The sequence below is a fragment of the Centrocercus urophasianus genome, unplaced genomic scaffold (genome assembly GCF_019232065.1).
Source record: "Centrocercus urophasianus isolate 14NV4802_14NV808 unplaced genomic scaffold, USGS_Curo_1.0 seq_12, whole genome shotgun sequence".
NCBI lineage: Eukaryota > Metazoa > Chordata > Aves > Galliformes > Phasianidae > Centrocercus > Centrocercus urophasianus.
The window spans coordinates 40,017-65,739 of NW_024884364.1; the positions used below are offsets into that span (position 1 = coordinate 40,017).

A 25,723-nucleotide genomic window follows, 5' to 3' on the forward strand; every position below is an offset into this window, starting at 1 on the left:
CTAATTGTAAGGCTATGTAAAAGGAAAGTGATGGCTCCCTCTGAGGGTGTCTGGCCAGAGACCTTTCCCTATACAACAGGGGATAAAAAGAAAAGAAGCAGTAATAGAGACCAAGTGTAATCACAAACAAACCTGATCAGTAGGTTTGACTCACAACACCTGATTCATAGTGAAAGTAGTATTGTGCACTGACACAGGCTTAAATCCTTGCAATTGGAAGAAGGCAAGCTGGTTTCCAACTCTGAGGTGACAGATTGGAACGACAAACAAGACAGGGGATACTGGACCTACCAGCAGCTTTTACCCTCGGCAGGAGGGTAGGATCAAATATACCCAGCGCCTGGGCCTGTTTAACAGCTTGTTTTTGCTTGCTGGAAGGACTCTCATTCTGTTTTTTTTTTCCCACCAATCTCATATTTGGCCTTTCTTTGAGAGTCAGTATAAAGTCACAGAATCACAGAATCACACAGAATCACAGAATGGCCAGGGTTGGAAGGGACCTCAAACATCATGAATCTCCAACCCCCCCTGCCACATGCAGGGCCACCAACCTCCCCATTTAATACCAGACCAGGCTGCCCAGGGCCCCATCCAACTTGGCCTTTAACACCTCTGGGGATGGGACATCAACAACCTCTCTGGGCAGCCTGTTCCAGCACCTCACCACTCTCTCTGTAAAGAGCTTGCCCCTGACATCCAACCTAAATCTTCCCTCCCTCAACTTCAACAACAGAACATTTCCCCTTGTTCTGCTGTTATTTACCTTTTCAAAGAGTTGATTCCCCTCCTGTTTATAGGCTCTGTTTCGGTACTGAAGGGCTGCAATGAAGTCTCCTCACAGCCTTCTTCTTTTCTCCAGGCTGAACAAGACCAGCTCCCTCAGCCTGTCTTCGTAGCGGAGATGCTCCAGTCCCCTGATCATCTTCGTGGCTCTCCTTTGGACCCTCTCCAACAGCTCCCTGTCTTTCTTGTACTGGGGGCTCCAGATCTGGACACAGTACTCCAGATGGGGCCTCACAAGAGCAGAGTAGAGGGGGACAATTACCTCCCTTTCACTGCTGGCCACCCCTCTTCTGACAGAGCCCACGATGCCATTTGCTTTCCGAGCTGCAAGGGCACACTGCTGGCTCATGTTAAGCTTTTTCTCCCAGACACAGAGGTGAGACTCACCGGCCTGTAGTTCCCCGTGTCCTCCTTGCTCCCCTTCTTGTAAATGGGAGTGACGTGACCCTTCCTCCAGTCATCCGGGACCTCACCTGACAGCCACGACTTTTCAAATATGATGGAGAGCGGCTTGGCAACCACCTCAGCCAGCTCCTTGAGAACCCTGGGATGCATGCAGTCCGGTCCCATAGGCTTGTACACATTCAGTCTCATGAGGCAGTCTCGGACCTGCTCTGTCCTCACGGTGGGGGAGGATTTACTGCCCCGGTCTCTACCTATGGTTTATGGATGCAGGGGTCAGGGACATGAGAAGTACTGGAATTCTGGCCGCCAATGAAGACTGAGGCAGAGAACTCAATCAGTACCTCAGCCTTCTCTTCGTCCATTGAAGCCTTTTACATTTACCTCCTTTTACATTTACCAAAGGAGGTACACTCGCTTTGACCTGTCTCTTCTGGCCAATGTGCCTGTAGAAAGTCTTCCTGCTGTTTTTCATGTCCCTTGCCAAGTTCAGTTCTGCCTGCACCTTGGCTTTCCTGATCCCACGTCTGCAAATCCGGACGGCATCCCTGTATTTTTCCCAGGTGACACGCCCATGTTTCCAGAGCTTGTATGCACCTTCTTCGCCCTCAGCATGCCAGCAGGTCCTTGCCGAGCCACGCTGGCTTCCTATCTCCTCTGTCCACTTTCTTATTCAGAGGGACGGAGAGCTCTTGTGCTCTCAGGAAGGCATCCTTGAAGAGTAGACAGCTCTCCTCAACATCTTTGTTTTTAAAGACAGCATCCCAGGGGATCTTGGCCAACAGCCCATTGAACAGCTTAAAGTTCGCCCTACCAAAGTTCAGGGTCCTGACACCAGTCTTTGCCAGGTCCACATCCATCGAGATCACAAACTCAACCAGGGCGTGGTCACTGCAGCCCAGGCTGCCTCCAACCTTACCACCCGCAATGAATTCCTCTGCATTGGTGAGCAGCAGGTCCAGCAACGCTTCACCTCTGGTCGGTCTGTCCAATACCTGGACCAGAAAGTTATCATCAATGCATTCCAGGAGCCTCCTGGACCTCCTGCAGCTCACCGTGTGGTCTTTCCAAGAGATATCCGGATGGTTGAAGTCCCCCATCAGAACAAGAGCCCACGAGCACAAAGCCCCCTGCACTGGAAGCAAGAAAGCCTCCTCAACAGTCTCCCCTTGATCAGGTGACCTGTAGTATATACTGCTATCACCAGCTGACCTTTGTTAGACCCATCCCTAATTCTAACTCACAGGCTCTCCACCTGTTCCTGACCATTTCTCAGAGGAAGCTCCTCACAGTCTATCCACTCTCTGACATAGAGGGCAACTCCCCCACCCTTCCTACCTTGCCAATCCCTTCTAAAGAGCCGATATCCCTCAGTAGTGGTATTCCAGGTATGGGAGTCATCCCACCATGTTTCCGTGATAGCAACAAGGTCATAACTTTCCAAGCGCATCACAGTTTCCAACTTGTGCTGTTTATTTCCCAGGCTGTGTGCGTTGCTTTCCGTCTCACCGCCTTTATAGAGGATGTAGGATCCCCTAGAACAGCAGCATCGCCGGCATCCCCTTTATACTCCAGGGTATAAAGGAATGACAGTCTCCCAATACACCCAAAAATTCTAGCAGCTGCTTTTGGTGTGGTAGGGACTGGGAACACATGATCCCTGTCTATTATTGCACTGGGCTGTACTTTGATCCTTCCCAATCAAACTACACCCAGGAATTTCACAAACAGGCCTGGTCTCTGCACCTTCTGTGGGTTTATAGCCCACCTTTTCTCTTGTAGATAGGTAGTCAGCAAATCTTACTGCCTTTCATAATGCCTCCAGTGAGTCAGAAATCAGCATGAGATCATCAGTATAGTGGTACAGTTTGATGTTATTAGGATTATTCTAATTGGCGAGGTCATGTACCACTAGGTTATGACAATATGTAGGTGAATGTACGTGACCTGAAAGGATGGCAGGACCTGAAAGGTCACTGCCTGCCTCCCCACGTGGATGCAAACTGATCTTACAATTCTTCATGGATGGGAATACTAAGGAATGCATTTGCCAAATATAGGACACAATCATAGGTTTCTATCTTCCTACTGAATGTGTTCATGAGAGATGCGGTATTGGGTATGGCTGCATGCACAAGTGGTGTGACCTTACTGAATTCTCTGTAATCCACTCTCATTCTCCATGTCATGCTGTCATGCTGTATGACTTCCATATCAGCCATATAGAGGAATTACGTAGGCTATGTGCAAGTCTTGATTCACACTTTTTCTAATTCTTCTTCTAGTTCTTGCACCATTCTTGAGATTTCCTCTTGCTGTCCCAGGAGTCTACTCTTTTTTGTATTAGTAATCCAGCACAGCTCTGGCAGGCAGATAGGCTCATGTTTCACATGGCCTCTTAATATCTCCTGTACCACCTGGATACTAATACATCTCTCTCTCAGTCTGAACTCTTCCACAGTCAGTGGAGAGTCAGATCCCATAATATGTGTATGCCCATTATTTATTCTAGGACTGGAGAAATAGATGCCTTATACTCCCAGGACGGGAGACACCCAACTCGTAAACTTCAACCATGTCTGGGTTACAGGGATGGTCTGCCCCCAAACCCACCAATCACTCCATCTCCCTGAAATTTAGTCAGATCACCATAAATAATTGAGGTTTCTGTGCCTGTGTCCACTAATGCCACCACTCTTTGTATATTTTTCTGGGACCAAAAGACAGCCAATTCTACATAGGGCATCTGGTCCTGTCTGGGTGCCCTAGTTGCAGGGGGGCTGACCTTCCCCACCATGCAAGTAGTTGCACAATCACCAATTTTTTTTTCTCATGTGGCTTGGGCATAATCACCCAAGTCATTTCAGGAGGCCTTTTCCTTTTTTTAGGAACTACAAAATCTTTAGGTTCCATGCTCCCATTAAAACATCTTCAATAATTCTTACCCTACTTTTCTGGGGGTGTTTTGAAATTTTTTATTTTCCTCCAGCTGCTTCCATAGCTGGAGGAGAACATGATTGAGCTGGTGATCAATTTTTGCAAATTAAACTCCATCCTGGATTAAACCATTGAACTGTCTGTTTTGAGGTTATTCGCATGAGTCCCAGTCGTGATGTCTATTGTGCAGGCCTCCTAGTTTTAGCTATGGGTAAGACCTCAGACCCTTCCAACATCCCAATATTGTGTCTGGCCCTCAGGCACTGTTTCCCTCTGATTGGCTACTAACTGGGCGGCCTGTTGGACAGTGGCCTCTGAGGCCACCAGGGGACTTAGTATAGACACTAGTGTGCCATACCAGTATGGCAGGTGTTTGTTGTAAGATGAGATCTCTTATCCCTATTGAAAACTAGGTCTGGACTTTCAAACACGTCCTCACAGATTGCCTCTTTCATACCTAATACTCTTGCGTAAGTTTGGAGTTCTTCCACTGAAGTCTATAAACTGTATTTATGGGAATGAAATTTTTATTTGGCCATGAGATTCTACACATTAACCACTGCATTTCCCTGATTGTGCTGGACTGCAGCATAAATCCTTTGCCTGAGGGCAGGGGGAGTAGTGATGAACACCAGCTTTGAAATTTCTGGCCTGCTCACTGTGACGCTTTCCACCCCTATATCCCACAGCCTAAGCAGCCATTCTGGCACACTCATTTGGTTTTTGTCTAAAATGTTCTAGCAGATCCCTTCAGCTCAGCAGCCATGCACAGGCATGCCATCATATTTAAGATGGTGTGGGCAGGGGGCCATTCCTCAGGTGGAAAACCCACCAGTCTGTCCTGGACTTCCTTTGTTTTTTGGGTTATGATTGGTCTTATCGCTAGAAGATTTGGGAGCCCATATCCTCTGTTTGAGCTTTTGTCTTATTAGTTTTCTTTTTAGATTCAGCCAGGTTCCAAAGATCTGGGGCCTTTACCTCCTCTTACTTCTAGAGGGGAAATGACAGTTGAAGATGGGGCAGTTCCCCCCGTCAGAAGTGTAGTTTTGTTTTCCAGTTGTTTGCTACTAGCTTTTAAAAACTTGTTTTCCTCTTTTATCATTCCTCTGTGGAAGAACTATGCGCTAGTAGTCGGAGACTTGTCACAGTGAATGTCTCTGCTGTTAGAGAAAGTTTGATCTAATTTATTCAACAACTCTGCCACCTTAGAAGGAGATTTGATATTGTCACTTATAGGTCCCCATTCTTAAATAATCTGAGCAGCACTCAGGGAAACTCGTGAATCCCAGCAGTTCCTTCTTTGGGATATTATGGGTCCTGGTGTCCAGCCAACATGTTATTCCTTTAAGATAATCCATCCTAAGTATGTATACAGCTGTCTCTTCTGCCTGGCTTGCTAAGAGCAATGTGATAGAAAGCGTAACAAAATGGCAAGGTAGTAAGGTCTTAAGTTACAGGGAGAGGGGATCTGGTTAGATACAACAGCAGAAGACACAGAAATATAGGAAAATAATCTGCTTACTTTCAGAGGGCCTGAAGGTACACAGGGATCTCTGTTGCCAACCTTTAAATGAGGTCTGGGAAGGAAGGGATGGAGCCTGGCTCCACCTGTTCTAGTCACTCAGGTCCATTGCATGTTCCCTTGGGTTGCCCCTGCCCTCTTACCATGTGCTCAACCACTCTTTCCAGCCACGACTTAGCATTTCCACTACATTGGTCATAGGAAAAGTAGATACGGATGATTTATAAATAATCTTATTTCAATGACTTCTGTGTAAAATTCCTTTATTCTTTTTTAATAGCATGCATTGGGATAGAATTTAACAATTAAAAGCAGTTGTTTTGGAAACAGACCATATTTCCATGGTTTGAATTTTAACATTACTCACAAAGCTTGAATCTATTTTATTTTAAAATGTATGAGGAAATGTACCATCATTCCCTTCACGAGATGTTTCTGAATGAAGGGTGATATCTGAGGTAGTGAAAATAAATTATACATTATGATTATATATTAAGTAAACTTGTAGTTAGGATCTCTTTTTTTCCACATTTTAACAATTTTAGAAACAGTCCTTTCTGTGTGAGCCAGTTTAACTTATGCACAGACTTCAGTTTAAATATTAAGATAGAATTGTTCAAGATATTGAACACACAGGTTTGATTTACTCTTCAACAGTCACTGAATGTTCTGCACAGGCTCTGCTGATTTCAGTAGATTTTGTATATATTCATGCATCTGATAACAGTAACGTCTAATTACCCTTCCTCTTTTCTTCTTTTTTTCTAGATTGAATGTTCAAGTATATCTGACTACTCTGAAAAAATTATCAAGGCCAACCACTTGGACAACAGTAAGGCATATTACAAAATATTTTTTTTTTTCAGGAGAAATAAAAGTGCTTTTCAATTTTCCTAGTTAATTTATATTGTGCGGTCTGTATGTAAATTATAATTTTGCATTATTCAGTTGTATAATCACAAAATTAAAACAAGTGCTCATTGTAGACACTAGAGCAACTCCTCACAAGGGGAATTACTTCTACCCTTACTTCCAGGCTCATAGACAACAGAAGTGATAGATGGCAGTTTTATTTAGCAAAGCAGTAAGAAGGTCACATAGTAGAGCTGAACAAGCAACAGAATTCCTCTTTCAAATGAATTCTGCCATTTCAGTTCTACCTTAATGTCTTAAATAGAATCAGCACTCATTCACACATGCACACTCATAAATTAAAATTGAAATGATGTTCTGAGCAAAAAGTATTCCAAATCAATACTGATTTATTAGTTTCTTCTTACTTCCAACCTCACAAAAATGTATTTTTAAAAAAATAAATAAATAAACAACATATTGAAATACACATACACCCCAATCAAAATATTTAATTGCCAGAATAGCAGTATCACTGAGAACTTTTCTCTCTGAACAGAAACTGTAAAATTTCCAAAAATGTGGAAATACTTCAATTTAAATATATATACATATATATATATAAACATCTCCCCAACCTATCAAAAACTAAACAAATAACCAAAAAAATCCAGCTAGTTCTAGTCCTTGTTTTCAGTCCTCCAAATCACAGCACAAAATATCTCTTTTTGTAACCTGAAGAAATCAGGCTTTTTTAACTGAGGCTGTGAAACAGTTTTTTAAAGGTGCTCTTTTTAGACAGGTTGAATTTGCTGCAGAGCGACACAGACTACATTAGTTGGATTGTAACATTTTCCTTTTCTCTTAGCTGTGCCTGTTCTGGTGTTGTGCAAGCACAAATTCAGGACTAGTTTTCTGCCTTAACTTTTATTGCTGTCACTGGCAGCATCTAAACAATGGTAGATGTTTGTGAAGAGAGTTTCTCATACATATATGTTTGTTCAAATAAAGCTGGGAAAGAAAAAAAAAAAAAAGCAGCAAAAATAATCAGAAAGAACAGTAATATGGATTATAATAGGCAGCCAGTGTATTTGGCTGCTACTTCACAAAAAGAAGGAAGTAAAGCACCAGAAAATGCTCTCCTCCACTAGATGGAGAAGGCATCGAAGCAATGTCAACACCACAGCTTGCTTAGCCCACACCCTTAGTGCAGAGCAGATGGGTTCCTAGAAAGACATTTCACAATGTTTCACTAGCTAGTGAAACTAGTTTCACACTAGCCTACCATAAATTCATTTGTATTTGTTTGGATTTCCAACACCAGAAATTGCATGTTAAGGGACACTATAACAGAGTAACTTGTTAGTTTCAGAATTTAACAGTGAGAGTTTTAAATTCAGATAGAATTCAGATAGAATTGTCAATATCTAGAAAGAATTGGCCTTTATATACACATGAACATATATGTACATAAAACAATCCTGTTTTGCTTAATTTCCACAGTAATTGTGCATATATTAAAATAATCAGTTTTGAAAAAAAAAAAACCAAAAAAAAAACCCCAAAGTTTCTTGATGCTTGGACCAAGAGGCTAGGGTGCGTCCATTATGAAAACCAGTGGAATGTTAGAAAATCTAACCTACAGTACAGTTGACTTTTCAGATCTCCTCCACACTTTTGTCTTTGACTTAAGACTATTTAAGAATACTTAAGAATTTTGAGACTCATTTCCGAAGACCAACATAGACTTCCTTCATGTGAAAAGCATAAGTGAACAATGTTTCAGTTTACAGACAGATACACCTGAGATCTGGTAATAGATGCAGACCTAATATCATTAGTGACTCTGTAGTTCTCCCTTATGAATAATTTGGCTTGATTCTCGGTGGTCTGGATGTCTACATCCCAAGAATCATTGTATTTGTTAGTCAGACTGAAACTACTATTAAAAAAAAAAAAAAAGAATCTCTCTTTGCTGAAGTTACTCCTTCTATATAGTTCAAAGTTGTAAGGCTGCATGATAATGAGGAACATCTAAGGTCATCTCTACTGAAGGGAAGAAGTCCCCCATCTCTTTTCCTTTCCTTCCTACTCTTTATTTCTGGATTACCTTGTTCTAGCACTGTCATCTAGTAGGCCACCCCACTGTCAGATTCATTTCACTACCTGGTGAGTTCGAATGGCTCCAAGAAGGATCCAGTGTGATCCAGAGGTTAGTCTTCTCCATACTTTTTCCAGGGAGAAATTCTCATTTAAATAGGAAAAAGTCCTAGAAAAATGAGACTGCTCTGCTGTGGCAGGAGACTGGCTGATTTACAGTTTACACTGACATACATTTAATTTAATGTGAGCAGGTACTGAGTCAAAGGATCTTACTGCTTATGGCAATTTTTCCTGACGTACTGATGTAATACAGCTGGGGACAGCACAGTTTGTTCTCAGATGGTGCCTAATGATGTTTCATCAAAGTAAAGGGAGGTGGGAGGAACTATTCATGCTTTGGCTGTTCTTTGTATAAACATATGGCTTCAAAGTCTGCAGATGTGTCACACTGGCAGCTGTTAACAGCCCTAATATTCATGCCAAAATAGTGGAGGCAGTGAACGTGCTCAGGAAAAAAAAGTGAACTAAAGAGAATTCAATTCATGGCAGGAGCATATAAACACAAAGAGTCTGTAACATATTAACCAATTAACTACTGACCTGCAAAAACTGCAAAAGGAAGGAGTTTAACAAATGAAAATGAGGAGGAAACTGTATTCTCATCCAGGCTGGGTCCTCTAACTAGTTGACACTTTATGTTATCTGCTTGAATGAGAACTTGCAAACTTCATAGAAGGCCAATCTGTTTTTGCTTATTGTGAAAATATAGTAGCCACATCTGGTTAGAGTATGACTAATACTGCATGTATTTTGGAAGAATAGAACCTCATTTTTCCTGGGCTAAGTTCTAAAATTGCTGAACAGCTTACCTAGTTACAGCTAAATAAAGGTACTTTATTTCTCCCCACACTAAATGTTGACCACTTTCAACAATAAAGCTTACCACCAATAAAAATTGCCGGATACTAAGAGTTATACAGTTATGCAGTCCATTATTATATGAAAGTAAAATTTTCCCTAGTCTTCCAGAATTTAAAGTGCATCTGTTGCCTTCTCAAGGTAACAAACTTACAAAACACAAAACCACTAGACTTTGCCCCCTGCAACAAAGAATAGCAGACAAACCCAAGCTAAAAAATGTTTTTCTAAAGAATTTAGCCTGTGTTAGAAAATAGAAGATACATGAAAAACATTCAAGAATGATTGGAGAATAGTGTGATGATCCCAACAGGAAATTGTTTGTTACAACTGGATATGGACTAGTACTTAATTTTTAGTATTTACTTAACAAATATTTTTTCATGACAGAACTGTGTTGGTACAACTTTCCTTGTTCGCATACAGTCAGGCTGGATTTGACTTTCTCAACCGAGTCAACTTCCCATGATTCACACACTGTCTCAGTTTTCTCACTGTAAAGTCAGAATAGTACTTGAAAAGCAGATGAGAATTACATTTTAGCTCCATTAGTCTCTAATATGTCAATAATGAGATCAGACGTGTAATTCTACAAGAATGTTTAAATATTTTAAGTGGATTATTTGCACTACTTTGTTAACAATCTAGAAAACAAAATTTATTAGGGCATGAAAAACGAGATCATGCAAGTAAACAGGGTAAGATCTTTCTTCTTTTTGTTTTTGTATATGTGCTCTATTAGTGTGGCGGTGTTTTTTTCCATTTATGCTAAAAGCGATGCTTACTGAAGAAAACTTTAAAATAACGTAAAGGTTATCTGAGTCCTGTGAGATCATTCCTAATCTGCAGGCGGTCAAGAAGAGAATGATATTGAAAAAGTCAACCTGACTTTCACTAGCAAGGAAGTCAGGTGTTTTATTACGTGAAATGTATTTCTTTGGATTCTTTTTTTCAGTAATCACAATATTTAAAGGTAAAGTGGAAGAAGTTGAATTACCTGTGGATAAAGTAGACATCATTATCAGCGAGTGGATGGGTTATTGTCTTTTCTATGAGTCAATGTTAAACACAGTCATCTTCGCACGAGATAAATGGCTGGTAGGTGCCCTGCATTTTATGCTCCTCTCTGAAACAGTCAACACTTCTTTTCAGACTACAAGCCTTCCTTCTCCTACTGTTCTCATAACAAAAGACAGTTACATCTCCAATACAATTTTGTAGGCTTTAATGGAAAAGAAAAGAAAACAAAACAAAAAACCAAAAATTCTCAGTAAAGGAGATTTGGTTTTGATTGACTGCCGCTGAAATTCATATAGGCATTCTATAATAGCATTGCTACAGGATGCAAGATTTGCTGAGATTAAAGCTGATGTGACAATCTGAAGTAAAACAGAAAAGGCATGCAAGAGATGCTTGTCTGTTTTTTGTATGTGCAGTTCAAAATGTGATGTCTTTGTCAGGTGAATAGATTACGAGATCCATTTCCCCACAATTCATCAACAGAAACCAGGAGGGCTAATGTTTCCAGACCGAGCTGCTTTGTACGTGGTAGCAATTGAAGACAGACAATACAAGGACTTCAAAATTCACTGTGAGTACATGCCTAAGGATAACCATTTTCTGCTGTTATTTACCTAAAATATTTGACTTACATTTGCCTTCTGTAATCTCCTTACCAACAACATTTTGCAAAAGCCAAGAATTCATACTAGCCAGGCAGAATTCCAATACAAACAAAAACAAAAATTCTAGTCTGATGAAAAATTAAGTAAATTTTCAATAATTTAAAGTCTGCAAAGGACATACACATGAATGATACAATGTTTACAGCTTTATTAACAGCTCTAAATCTATTTTAAAATGTGTATTTTAGGAGATTTAGTTTCATTGTTGATTTTGTAAATATCCCACATTAAAATTTTAAAAAATTAAATATCCCTTCATTAAAATTAGAATCACAGAATGGTCTGAGTTTGAAGGAACCTTAAATATCATCTAGTTTGAACTCCCTGCCATGCTAAGCGATGCTTACTCTACATCACACTGCTTAAAAACTCATCCAACTTAGCCTTTAACACTTCCAGGAAAGAGGCACCTGTAAGTACAACTTCTCTGGGCAACATCTTTCAGTGCCCCATCACAGTCACAGTAAGGAATTTCCTCTTAACATCTAAGATGAATCTGCCCCCTTTTATTTAAAATCATAAAGCACTTTGTAGTGAACACTACGAAAAAGAGAATTCTTGTCATTTGGGTGCTGTTTTTGTTGTTTGTTTTGTTTTTAATAAAAATAACAACAGAAAAAATTAACTTGATGCATTTGAACTGTAAAGATTAAGAAATAAGTGTCAAAATTACATTTCACTAACAAATTGTCAGGGAGAAAAAACATGTAATACTTTTTAAAGCACTTCATATTAGCATTTTTAAATAAAAAATAAGGATCATAATTTTCCATTTAATGTGAAAAAGACCAAAGGTTTTTTGCTTTTGCTTCATGGATGCATAAAATTAACCTGGCATTTACATTTAATTTTTTTGCCTTAGGTTTCATTAAATAACTTGTGCTTTAATTGACCTGTAGAGGTGATCTTCTTCAACCTCCTACTCAATGCACACTAAATTTCAAAATTAAATCGGGTCATACAGAACCCAATCCAGCAGAGTTCAGAGATAGGGATTCCTTATTTTCTCTAAGCTGTTGTGTTAACGCTAAAGTACCTTCAAGAGTAAACATGTTTATGAACATTCAGCCAGAATTTTCCATTCTGGAATTGCATCCACTGTCTCTTGTCACCTCAAACACAGTTTTCCTGGAAATACTTCATATCTGAGTGCTTCACTTTTATCACTGCTGTGTCATAATCCTAGTTCACGTTCAATTTATAATCCCCCAGATCTCCCAAGTCCTGGATTTATTTGGTCATAATAGTTTTGATGAAAGAAACAAATTCTACATTGCTTTTTTTTTTTTTCCCCCACTTTTTTATTTTTTTCTTTTTGACTCTTATTTATTTACTTCTGAGAGTTTGTCAATTTCACTTACAGGCATTTTTTGTTTTAGAAGGCAGGGGAAGGGGGGGAAGGGGGAACCACAGAAATTCCTAAGCAGCTTTGTTAATTAAAGATATACACAGAAGTTTCAGCAAAATTTGTTGGTCCAGTCCATCTACAGATGAAAATGCCTAATTCCTCCTTTTCCTCTAAAATTCCTCTCAGAAAAAATCAAATTCAGTTTCAATACATAGAACTGCAATGCATATGGGTCATCACGGGTCAAAAGCAACTCGAGTGCAGTAAGACAGTGAAAAAAATGTTTCTGTAAGTGCCAGGTAAAATTGTATCAACTCCTCTAGCATTTCCCAGGTTATTCTCTTCTCTTGTGGTGACCTTAACAGTTAAATTCATTACAAAATTTACAGATTCAGAAGGATGCATGTGGCATCCATTCTGAAAAAGATTCAAAGACATTTTGGGCTAAAAAGTCCTTTATTGCACTTTTCTTTCAAACTCCTTCCTTTCTAGGCTTTGAGTTTTGTTCTTATCTCGGGATTTAACTCTTCTTTTTTTTTTATACTTTGAAAATCTTCAGGTTTTATTTTCCCTTCTAAAATGTTGTTTTTCTTTAAGACACTTTCTTTTCTGATTTCACCTGATTTCCCTCACTTTTTATACCTCCAGTGTTTACTCTGTAACTTCTTAGTTATTTCCATCTCACTCATAGCTGCACTGCCATCTTGCCTCTTTTCAATTTGTAACTCCTTGATCGTATCTTCTTACATTTCCTCTTTTTCCTCTTTTTTCTCTCTTAAGACGGGGGAGAAAATCTTGCCTTCATGTGAGCTTGAGGGCTGAACTTTTCAAAGTACCTTCAAAAGCCAGCAAATGAAGTAATAAAATATAAGACTTCTAAAAAACATCTGATGTCTCAAACTTGTAATACCACAGAGGACTACTATAGTCAATTAGTCTTATTTCCTGCAAATTGTAAAATATCTTTTCTTATCTTTTATCTCCTTACTCCTTTGACAGGTTTCTAACATAGACTGTAGCATGCACTCAATGACATTTCATGTAGGCTGAAATACACCAAAAGAATTTTTTCCTCAATGTTTCCTAGGTGATGATGATTTTCCTAGGTCTGACTAATCATATAAAAACAACTGGCTTCTCAAAATAGAATCTGAAGTTCTTTCGGTCATAACCTACTTGGAACACCAGTACCACAGTTCCGGGGAGGAAGAAATAATTGAAAAACAAAACAAAACAAAAACAAACACCAATGTATTTTACACTTGTCCAAATAGTATAATTGTTATATATTCACTGAATTTTTCTAGCCAGCCTTCTACTCAACACAGGCTGTAATGCCCAGTGACGTTTATGACGTTGTTTTTAGACTTTCAAATAGACTGCTGAATTAAACCTGATTCACGTGATAAGAATATTTCATGCTTTTTGAAGTTTTTATTTTGTGAATCAATCTTAAACGTAGAGCCAGTTTACTTTTCTCTAAGTTACTATTAATTCAAGGAAAAAAAACCAAAAACACTCAGCAAGCTTAAATGCTGGAGATCAGCATGGATTTAAAATAGTTTAGAGGAAGGATACTTTGCTTTTTGCCATGATGTCAATGCAGATTAGATCTTGAATCTCCCAAATGCTGAAACACACATGAAATTCTACTTCTGTCACTAATTTGCTTCTTAAAGAGCATATGTAAAACCAGGTGACTGAATAGCAACCTAAAAAAATCCCAGATGAATATGAAAGGATAGAATACATTTCTAGGCCTCGGTCTGACACGTTATATAATTTTGAGCAATACTCCCAAATATCTAGAACTCTGAGCAATCATCAAGTCTCGTAACAGAGTTTAGGGTGGGGGCATCCAAAAACACAGGCCACTTGTTAAAAGATGTACATCAATGTTTATTTTGCCACAACTGCATTATCTATAAAATAGCAGCAATGACATGGACAATTGTGGCACCCCAGCAAAGAGTTAATGGGAACAAAATCAGCTAATCATAGAAATACTTTCAAAGGAAATATGCTTGAGAAGCAAAAAATATTTATATTACTGCTGGTTTCTAACACATCCGTTTGCATTGACAGGGTGGGAGAATGTGTACGGCTTTGACATGACCTGTATTAGGGATGTTGCCATGAAGGAGCCTTTGGTGGACATAGTAGATCCAAAGCAAGTGGTGACCAATGCCTGTTTAATAAAGGTTTGGTAATTCCAAATTTATCTAACTACGAATGTTTACATCTAACTGTAGGATTCTTTGGAAACCTGCTGCTTTTGCTTTACTAATATCTTCGTACGCTTCTAACTAGCCAGACAAGCCATCACCGTAGAATACTATCACAGTAAGACAAATTTTTAGAAATTTTAAAATTAGTTCAAATTAGTTTAAAAATAGAGTAAATTGGTATGTTGCACATGCTCAGCTGTCAGCTAAACTAAGCAGTACATATTATGGAATGCCTCAAAGTGAGACGCTCCTTGTAACTCCACTCATTGGACTACTTCTATAAATGGTTGTCAAACTGTAACTTAAACTCTTCGAATTATAATGTGCAAATACTGGATAGAGACATGATGTATTAAATATGAATTCTAGTTGCCTTACCTTCTTGTAAACAGAGGCTGAAAATTACCAACGGCAAGCTGCTGAGAAAGAGTAAATTATTTCTGTTTGTAGTTTATGAATTGCTTGGTTCTGATGAAGTAACTCTAGTTTATTCCAGACAATGAAATCAGAATTGGAACCTAATTTTTGTGAATATTCCTAATTCTTAGGCTTATCCAGAATGTTGCTGTTCTCTCCCAGTACCAAGTCTTGCGGACAGAGATTAACTTCTACCCTCTTGTACATAAAAGACAGAATGGTCACAAAACCAGGTTAGAAGTCTGTAGCTACAGGAACATGTGAAAGCTCTAAAATTCCTCTCACGTGCAGGAATCCTCGAGATGTGGGACTACTCACATGAACAAAGATCTCTGTTTCAATAGGAGCAATGGAATCAGGTCAATGAAGCAGAAGTTTGCTCATTCACCGCAAAGACTCAGTTCCTTTTCATTCTCTGGTTAACTATAATCATTATTCAATCATTTTTCCATTAAATTATTTAAAATGAAATGTGGTAAATCACAACTCTTCTACTTATTTTATTCAAAGCTTTTATCCCCTGAACTGTTAGTAATGTTCAATGAACTGTGTACTTTAGTAGAACATATAGACATATACTTGACAGAATAAGAGGATCAGCAAAACCAGGATCAGGCCAGGCTCAAAAATAAGCTAATTAACGCCCTGCAAAGTTTAATATCCTGCATACTAATAAAAAAATAAATGTAAAAAGCAGGTTTCTGTTCTTAGAATACCCTTCAAAAGTGAAACAATTTTACCCAGAACTTAATGTTTCTGAAACATTTAAAGTATTTGAATATGTAGGTAGTAGACGTTTTTTCTGTATTGGATAGGTGGAATATTTGGGAATCTAATGTAAAACATAATGAAGAAACTTGCATTACTGTGCTTCTGCTGGCACTTACGCCTAAATAAAAAAAGAAATCTCTCTCCTGACTGCCTAGGAATTGGTTCACTGCACACAGGATTAAAAAAAAAAAATCCACTTTTCAGACAAAAAAAACTGTAGTGAGTCATGGTTACATAGAAATGTACTAGCATCATTTTCATTATATTCAGATTATTTTTGAATGTTTCAAATAGACAGATAGACCAAACCAATAACTTGCACAAATCATCTCACCATAAGTTTTCAGTTTATCAGAAAGATACGAAATGTAGAGAGAGTCACAGAGTCCAGGAACTGAAATATGGTTGTACTTTTAATGCTTATTTGTACACGGTTCTCTTAGGTTATAAAGTATAAGTAAGATCCCTCTATTCTGCATGGACATTCTAATCTCCACTCTCCATTCCTGAAGTGTAAGTCTGAAGTAATGCTGGTGAAATCAATGATATGATTCACAGTTTACATTGATGCAGTAGAGGAATCCTGGATTTCTGCCTACAAAATATTTATGGATAGCATGGATAATTTTGTTGTTGAAACTGATTTTCCTAATAACAGAAATCAAAGTATTTTGAGATCTCCTGCTAATTATGCCCTGACAAAGATAGTGAAGCTTGAGACACTTACAAGAATATCAAAAAGTAAATTGATAGGAAAGACATTCCAATGCTATGGAAAATAATTGATAATATTTCTATATATATGACTTAGTAATATACCTATCAATCTTACACCTATCAATCAGTATCAATCTTGGAAGCATCCCTGATAAAACCTAAATAAATACCTTGCTGGGAAAATCAGATCAATTAAAAAAAAAAAAAAAGTTTAAGCCTTGAAAAGCGTGATTTAAATATCAATAGAAATAAGCAATCTTGTAGACTCATCTTTGCTCCAAACAATTTACAGAATCTGCTTTTGTATAGTTGAAGGGTAATATCTCTCTGCCTGCTAATTAGAAACCTTTGTCTGACACAAGATTAGAAAACATTACCAGCAAAACCCAGTCTCCTCAAATGACTCAAATGTTTTGACTGCTTAACACAACATAGTCACAGAATATCCCTCCCAGAAAAGCGCAAACAAATCAGAAGTTTGTTTTTACTTAAAAAAAAAAAAAAAAAAAAAAAAAAAAAAAAACACCAAATAATAAAAAACCCTACCATCTTACGCTGACTGTACCAGAGAGGAAAGATCTTAAAACTGGGTTACATATCTCCATTTCAGCATCCATCGAACCTATATTTATCAAAGTATCATTTTACCTTAGTTTTCTCCAGCACCCGTCATTCCTCCCTCCCATTCCAAAGGGCACACTCTTTTCTATGACTGGCCTCTCTTATCATAGAGTCAGCTCAGTCAGGTAGCTGGATCATTTGCTGATTTAATATATTCAATTGTACCATGAATTTCTTACAGCATAAATGATCGCTAGTTATCTTGGTTGTTGATCATTAAATAAAATGCTTAAGTACATCACCTTAACAGTTACCTTAGTCACAGACATCTGAATCTAAAGAGTTACTTCATTCTCTTCAAAACAGGAAGTAGATATTTATACAGTGAAGACTGAAGAACTGGCATTTACTTCAGCATTCTGCCTCCAAATTCAGCGTAATGATTACATTCATGCACTGGTCACCTACTTTAATATTGAATTTACAAAGTGCCACAAAAAGATGGGATTTTCTACAGGTAATCCATTTCTATTTCAAACTGTTTGTCAGTACTGCTGGTCAGATGGTACATGAGGGTTTACTGTAACAGAAAGTTTTCATTTCAGTGATAAAAACTATCATCCTTGAAGGAAGTGATCAGGATAGAGAAAGGACAATTGTAGAAATTCTGCAAAAGCAGTGGCAGTATTTCACATAGCTACCAATCTTACAGCTCAGAAAGAACTATAATCCTGGAGTTCGTGCTCATCAGCAGTTATAGTCTTGCTCCAGTTTATAGGAGGGAGATGAGGTTCTTTTAATATCTGTATATCTGGCGTGAGATTAAGAAACAACAGTTCATATGTTAGCCCAACCAGTTTATTATAAATCCTAATCAGGCAGACAGGGAAGGAGGGCGATAGAAAAGATAGGAAAGAAACAAGAATTGTGTAAAGCGGGGACAGCCACCACCAGGATCCAGCAGCAGTCCCGCTGCACGACGAAGGTCCAAGGCAAAAGCACCCGGGGGTGGGGGGAGAGCAGCAGAGTGGCCGGCCTTGGGCAGCAAGCAGGTAGCAAGAGACAGTCGCGGAGCCAATCCGGGAGGAAGCAGCACGACTCAGGTAGCAGGCCCAGGAAAGTCTGTCAGCATGCAGGAATTCCATAGTGAGGAATCTGAAGGCAGACACCTTTGTTCTTCTTCAGCATTGTGGCAGTGTGCAGAGCAAGTCCAGGAGGGAGAATGGCAGGTCGTGAGGCTTCTCATGGCAGAAACCTCTTCCTCATGAGGAATCTGTTGCCAGAAAATCTAAACCTCCTGATTGTAGGTCCCCATTTTATCCTCCTTTTTCGGCCTATGTGACATCCCTGGGTGCTTGAGCAAGAGTCATGTGAGTATCCCCTGAGATGGCCATCTTCCTCGAGATAAGCCCACACAAAAGACGGCTTCACGGCCATTAAGCTGCAGCTTATCTCGCTCTCGTTGCCCCTGGCCTTGTCCAGCTGCGTCCTTCAGACAAAGGATTTCTCAACCCCTGCCCAGGACTTGCCTGGACTTGTTCATCTGTGTCTCCAACAAGCTTTGAGACAATGATGTAAAATAATAATCTCTTACAGTATCTTAATCCTATATCACATTTCTTGTGGGAAACAAGGAACAAGAGATTGTTGCCTCAGTAAGAAATAGCAGCTCTGGGTCCCAGCTTCCATGAAATCCGAAACTCAACAAAAGTTTCTTACTTGACTCAGAATCTAGAACAAAATTATCAGTTTTTCAATAACATAACCACACACATACTGCTTATGTAAATTGGCTCAGTCAATCCATACATGAAACCCTAACTTCCCTAGGTGAGCAGATACTTAAAGGAATAATTGGAATAATTCCAGTCCTGTGCCAGAGTGAGTAAACCAGTGTCACAAGAAACGTAAAAATCTTGCAATTGCTTTAATGATGAGAACAACAAAGAGTAGTTACCGGTTGTTACTGGCATCGTTGGTGTAAATGGAATCTAATGTAAGCTAAAAGTTTTTAGAAATATTTTCTTTTTTCCCCCTTGCAGGAGCTTTCAGCTCTTCACTGAGAGTCAAAACTTATGTTTTATTCTTCTAGAATAACCATATGGAAGATATTATTGGTACCTCATTCTTACATTTTTTCATCAAATACATTTCCCTGGTCATTCTACAAAGTCGTTATACTGCAGTATTTCTCACACTGTGACAGGTACCAGTGACCAATGACAGGCAAAAGTTACCAGTGCCAGTTCGCTAGGGACTACTTGAACTTCTGTATTTAAATCAAGGATAGAAACAAATATGCAAAACAGAAAAATTAAAATTGCTGAAGAGAAATGACAAGTAAAACAAACAGTACAATTCAATTAAAGTTTAGAGATGTAGTATACGCAGAATTAAACAAAGTAATTCCTGATCAGCCAGCCCTATGCAATAGGAAGAAGTCTGTGAAATAAGTATCCAAATAGACTAATGCCCAAGGCAGAATAAAAAAAAAAAAAAAAAAACGTTGGATACATTATTCAAAAATATGCTTGAAATAGTCATTCACAAACAAGTCTTGTCACAAGCAGGTGCTGACTGCAGCTTTACATAAGTGTTGGCTGGGTGGCACTGAACTTCTCTCTAACTGCCCTGAAGTTTGCGGCCAACCGTATGCAACATCAATTATGTTCTCCTGTATTGAAACAAGGCAAAAGGCAGTTTTTCTCACCTACTTTAGGACAAGATCACCCTTCTTTGGAGGTAGTCACTTCTTTTTATTAAACTTGATGATGATTTAGCATTGTCATCTCTCTCTGACATTAACTTCATTTCTGCACTGTAGTATTCTAAGAACAGGTGAGAGTTCTAAGTTTCGGATAATCCGTTTTAGGTCTCCTTAACTTGAAAAGGCAAGCATTTTCTAAACATCAAGTAGGATAATACTGGAAGTTTTGAAGAATGATTGCAAAGTGCGTGCTGCCATCCTCAGGATTTATAGTATTTTTTTCTCCTCCAAATACAAAGAGCAGCAACAGAATTTTTGGGGGAAAAAAACCTGAACACAAAATAGTTGAATAGCGTGTGCTTGGTCCTGAAGACAAACAGAAAATGAAGACAAACCAAAGCAAGCATTCAATTCTAATAGAATTAATTAATTAAAATACTTGTGCAAAGGAACCCCAGATTTAACTAAGACTAGCACTTGGCAAAATTTATCGTTTAGTTCTAAATTTAAAGGGCATCAAAGTGGTTCTACTAAGAGAGATTAGGAATTCACTTAGGCTGGTATCCATTTCTGTCAATCATCCATAGCATATGATGTTTGAAAAAAATAAAAAACAAACAGGTTCAAATGCCTTTTCCCCGGACACGTTCTCCTGAAAAATCTCTGTTTTGTACTCTTTCAGCATGGTGAATCAAAGATTCTTCTGTGGTTAACATTTCACGCACAATTCTTTGTGATTTTCTGATTTTGAATTAATCTATACTTCTGACATTCAAATAACTTAGTGATGAAGACTTCCCCAACTTGAATGTGTTTAAGTTAATAGGAATGCATACAGAAAGTGCCTGTCATGCTCACTAACATTCTTCTTGGAATCCCTCTTGCTGTCTGTAATCACATCTAACACATTCCAGTAAAACTTGGACGAAAACCCACTATCAGTCAATAGAATCATAGTTGCTATGATTGTCCTTAAGCTCAACTATTAATACTGTATATGAGTTAAAAGTATTATAGGCCCTTTTTCATTTGTTTGAAAGTCTTAATTTGAATTAAGGACAAAGACCAAATTTCTTTAAATAAAGCCCATATATGTTTTCTAGCACCTGATGCTCCCTATACTCACTGGAAGCAAACTGTCTTCTACTTAGAAGACTATTTAACTGTGAGACGAGGAGAAGAAATCTATGGGACAATATCCATGAAACCAAACGCAAAAAATGTGGTAAGTCAGCATCACTGCTTCTAATTCCAACGCTACTGATGACAAATAATAATCAGCAGTAATTAAATTGTGTATGAGTGAAACACCGAGTACGCTAAAAACACTAAATTTGTGTATTTTAGTAAAAGCTGTATTCATAGCTTCACCAAAACTGGTGACAGCAATGATAACATAGTGCTTACATTACAGAAGACAGCTTGCAAACCAGCTAGCAAGAGAAGGAAGAAATCGTCCAGCTACATCACCAGGTCCGCTGCCCTCTGAAATAGTTAGAATCATAGGTTGTGAAAAAAGCAGGCAAGGGTTTCTTCATACTGTCACTAAAATCAGAAATAAGAGCCCCCTACCAGTACAGAATGATTGAGGAAATCCTATACTTAGAGCCACATTTTCCACTCAGCACCCAAGAATTCACCTTTCAGGAAATTAAGTAACAGATTCCAGTTGCTTCTGTATGAACTCGCTACTCAAACTCACTATGGTTATTTCAAAACTGTGGCTGTCTATAGAAAATATTGATGTTTTGTTCAAGACCAAAGCCAAAACATGATAGATATCACTCTATGATGACCAAGAACTTCCTCAATTTGTCTGCTATGGGCTGATGTCTTGAGTTAGGGCTTCTTTTAGCTTATGAGGAGACTATGGGACAGAGTCTGATGGACAACCACTACCAGTATAGAAAAGCAAGATATGAGAAGTATTGCTTCCATGAGAAACTGTGGTACCATTTTCTGCCAAAACCCTTTAATGTAATCTCCTTGGTTTTTATTACTGCAATTGTCGCATACTGCCATTAATATAGTGTGATAATAATCCATTCAAGCTGTCATTGTAATTGTTGGAACATTGTATTCATTGACTGCAGTGAATCTTAACATTCCATTGCTTTCTTTTATTGCATGACTTGCCCTATTTTTTTTCTACCAAAACTAAATTGTATACAATTTTCATGAAAGTGTTGATGCATAGGAAGAATTAAACATGAATTAAGCCTAGCATTAAAACAATCACTTTCACTTCTGAAACTTACTCCTTGCTATGAGAATACAGGCGGACAGTGTGATTCCCTCTTTAATGTTGTCTTCAGGTGGCATGGAAACATTTTCTTTTGCATTGAATGTGTCAGTCCATTGCCCTTTTCTCAAGGAAAAAACAAAAATCAAATTTGTTCTCACAACACCTATTGCAGGTGGTAAAATGAAAATCTTCTTAATAGTTATCGTAAGACAGACTATCTTAGCACTCTTAGATTAAAAATTGTTTCTTAGCACTTGGACCTTCTGAAATATGAAGTCTTCCAAAAGCCTGTAGGGAGACACCTTCATCATTTTGAGAGACTGTGTTGTGCCTCTTTCCAAAAAAAAAAAAAAAAAAAAAAAAAAAAAAAAAAAAAAAAAAAACAAAGAAAAATAATGACTAAGGACTGGTCTACAATGGTAAGTTTACCTAATCTGTTCTGGAATAGCTGTTCGATTGAAGACCCTTTACTCAATGAGATATGCTTTTAAAAATTATAGAATACTTACAACAGCACAGTATTTCAGAAACCTTCTAATTGTAACCAGGACAGTAAAGCAGTCTTGAGAAGAATACAATATACCTTAGACAAAGATTACATGGTGACATTATACTTCTTACATCCTGCTTTTTCAATGCTAGCAACATTTCAAAACAAAAGAACTCAGAAACCACGGCATGTAACTCTTAAGACTGCGGGTCTTTTCAAACTGAGCAATAACTGAATTCAAACACTGGATTTATGGTCTTGCTTACATTTACATCTTCTACAGTGCGACCTGGATTTCACCGTAGACTTGGATTTTAAAGGACAGCTATGTGAAGCATCAGTATCTAATGACTACAAAATGCGCTAGCAAGAAACCTTTCAGAGAGATGAAACGAATTCTGTGAAATCTTGAACTGCTGAACTTCAAGCTAGGAGCAAATGCTTGCACGATTACTATATTAAATATTAGAATGTTTACTTCAGTGGAAAGTGGTAACATGATCCCTCCTACAGATGGTATAGAAGGTTGGGATCCCACTGTGAATGTACAACATACGGAACTACAGCTCTTGTCAAATATACGGGGAAAACAAAGAACAGAATTGAGTGTTCTGTTTGACTTTAGGATGCCAGAAGAAGCACATAAAATTGTACTGTTTATAATGAATTTCTGGTTCTTCCAAGCTTTGCATGTTACAAGTTGATTAGGGCAGTTTCTTCAATATAGAAGACCACTAAAAGACATTATAGCTGGACTTACGTTCAATATAAATACTATGTAATATAGTATAAAATAGTATATTATAATATGATATATATTGTACATGAGAAAAATGTTTATTCGTAATAGGAACTCATTTTGTGATTACTTAATTTTAATTATGCAGTTATGGAAAGATGATATCACTACTCTAGACAGCGCTACTTTTCAGCTCTAATTAACTGCCTAAATTACAGCTTTGGGAAATACTCTGAGCAAAATGTAGGTAAGAGCTGAGAGTTTATAAAGGATCAGCAAGCATCTCTTAGAATATCATCTGGAAACTGGACCATGAATTCTAAAATTCACTTTCATAACTGGATGTTTGTTAGAGCTTTAAAGAACATCAGCTTGCAAATAATCCTGCGGTGAGTTCCTATAGGTGGATTTTGCATGAGACCTTCTGAAATCAGGCACGTAGTACTTAAATGTGATGAATGCAAAGTCTCTGAAATGGTGGGTAATTCATGTTTTGTGGCCATGTAGTTTTTGCCCATTTGAGTTCTCCGCAAGATTCTAAATACAGAATCATTTTAAAAACTAGAGTTTTTCTTTCATTAATGTTTCAGATAAGTTTTAAATTGCAAATACTATTCTCAAGGGGTGCAATGGTATGCTGGAATGAGTTAATGTCTTAAATAAATATATATTGCTTCCAATATTACTAAGATGTCTGTAGCTTCCCCATCCTCTTACACTCCTTGTTTTTCTTACAAAATCTTATGCTTATAGGTAAATATTGACTGTAATTATTCACATGTATTTTTACTGTATGAAAGCTGACCATGGAATCACAAGTAATTTGTCAAAAAGTGAATCATCAGTTCTAAATATGCATCTTCTAGTCTCTAGTGCAGTGCACTGCATCATGTTCCATCATATATTGGATGAGACTATTTTTTGCCTGAAAAATCTTTTTAATCACCTATAAATAAAGCTTACGTGAATATACAAGCAAACAGTGTTGCTCAACAGTAAGTTTTTTGTAGGTTCTTATTTTGCCAGTATAAGTTTGTCAGCTTCTTACTTTCCAGAATATATTTCTATTGCTTTTCCCTTCATGAAAACGGTACAGTACCTCCATTTAAATGTAATATCTAAGAATTACGGTCTAGGGATTGTACCACATGGTATCTATGGAGAACGAAATTAAACTATAATTTAGCAGAAAAATGCAGTTTGCAGTGCAGTTCCCTGCAGTTCTTTTAAAGCACTTCATTTCATATTCCCGGAATGAGGGTAAACTACTTTCCTCACCAAATTACTGGCATTTTTTTTTTTTCCTGTCAAATACTGCTGTCATTTTCAAGGAATCAGCTCGTAACAACACTTTGAGTGAGGGCTTGGAACATAAAATCTTCAAGAAATACCTTTCTGTCAAGTTCATGACTTCATGAATCTAGGACTTCAAGGTAAGGAATTCTACCAGATTTTTTTCCTCTGTCCTTTCCACTTCTAAAGAGACTCTCAAATTTAAAACAGTGTTTGTTTTTATCTTCTCCTTTTCTGCAAATCACTCAGGTGATTATAACTTAGAGAGGAAAAACTCCGGCTTTGTTTATCTGTCTTACTCCTTGATAGAACTTCAAGCCATGCACTGGTGACTAATTTATTCAGAGAGGATGGCAAAATAAGTCATATTTGTCTCTGGAAAACTATCCTTGTACTACTCTTTCACATCACACTGAAAGCATAGCACATGCTTCTCCATCACATGAGCTTAGAGAACATGCTACAGAGCTGGCTATCTTCAAATCACAGTGATCAAAAGACAAAATTAGGCTTCTGAGTTCCATACGCATGTCTCAAACCACTAAGATTCTGAAACCACCAATGAGTTCAGCATACATAGTGTCTGTTATCCTGTCATTAGTGAAACAAATGCAAGATGGACAGCTACATGTGATTAGCTGATAGGCTTTCTTCAGCAATTCAGCAAGTAAAGAACTAATTACAAGTAACTAACACAAGGTCTGAGCCTAACCTTATTAAGATTTGAATAAGAAAGTCAGTCACACACATCAGGATTTAATCCAAGTCACTCAATTTCAAAGCTGTACGTTAAAATACTAATGACAAAATGACTTGACCTCTGAAACAGACACATCTTTAAAGCTTTTAGTTTACTTTCCACCGATAAGAAAAGAAGATCAAGAGCTGAGCTCAAAGCATAAAATAAATTTAAATATAATAGTAACACATCCCAGATGAGTAATAAATACAGCACTGGCAAAATGAGAAAGAAAGTCACTTCTGCCTTGACTGTGATCTTCGAGA

At 38.0% G+C, this 25,723-nt stretch overlaps 1 protein-coding gene across 1 annotated transcript in view; it reads left to right on the plus strand.

Moving 5' to 3' along the window:
- PRMT8 (protein arginine methyltransferase 8) overlaps positions 1–24,405 on the plus strand; it is a 49,063-nt gene extending 24,658 nt beyond the window's left edge. Inside the window, exons 4-10 of the mRNA XM_042809596.1 lie at positions 6,413–6,476; positions 10,473–10,615; positions 11,021–11,108; positions 14,636–14,751; positions 17,611–17,761; positions 21,055–21,176; positions 22,970–24,405. Of these exons, the coding sequence (XP_042665530.1) occupies positions 6,413–6,476; positions 10,473–10,615; positions 11,021–11,108; positions 14,636–14,751; positions 17,611–17,761; positions 21,055–21,176; positions 22,970–23,053 (768 nt within the window). The 3' untranslated portion in view covers positions 23,054–24,405. The remainder of the gene's footprint in view (positions 1–6,412; positions 6,477–10,472; positions 10,616–11,020; positions 11,109–14,635; positions 14,752–17,610; positions 17,762–21,054; positions 21,177–22,969) is intronic.
- The last annotated feature ends 1,318 nt before the right edge of the window (positions 24,406–25,723 follow it).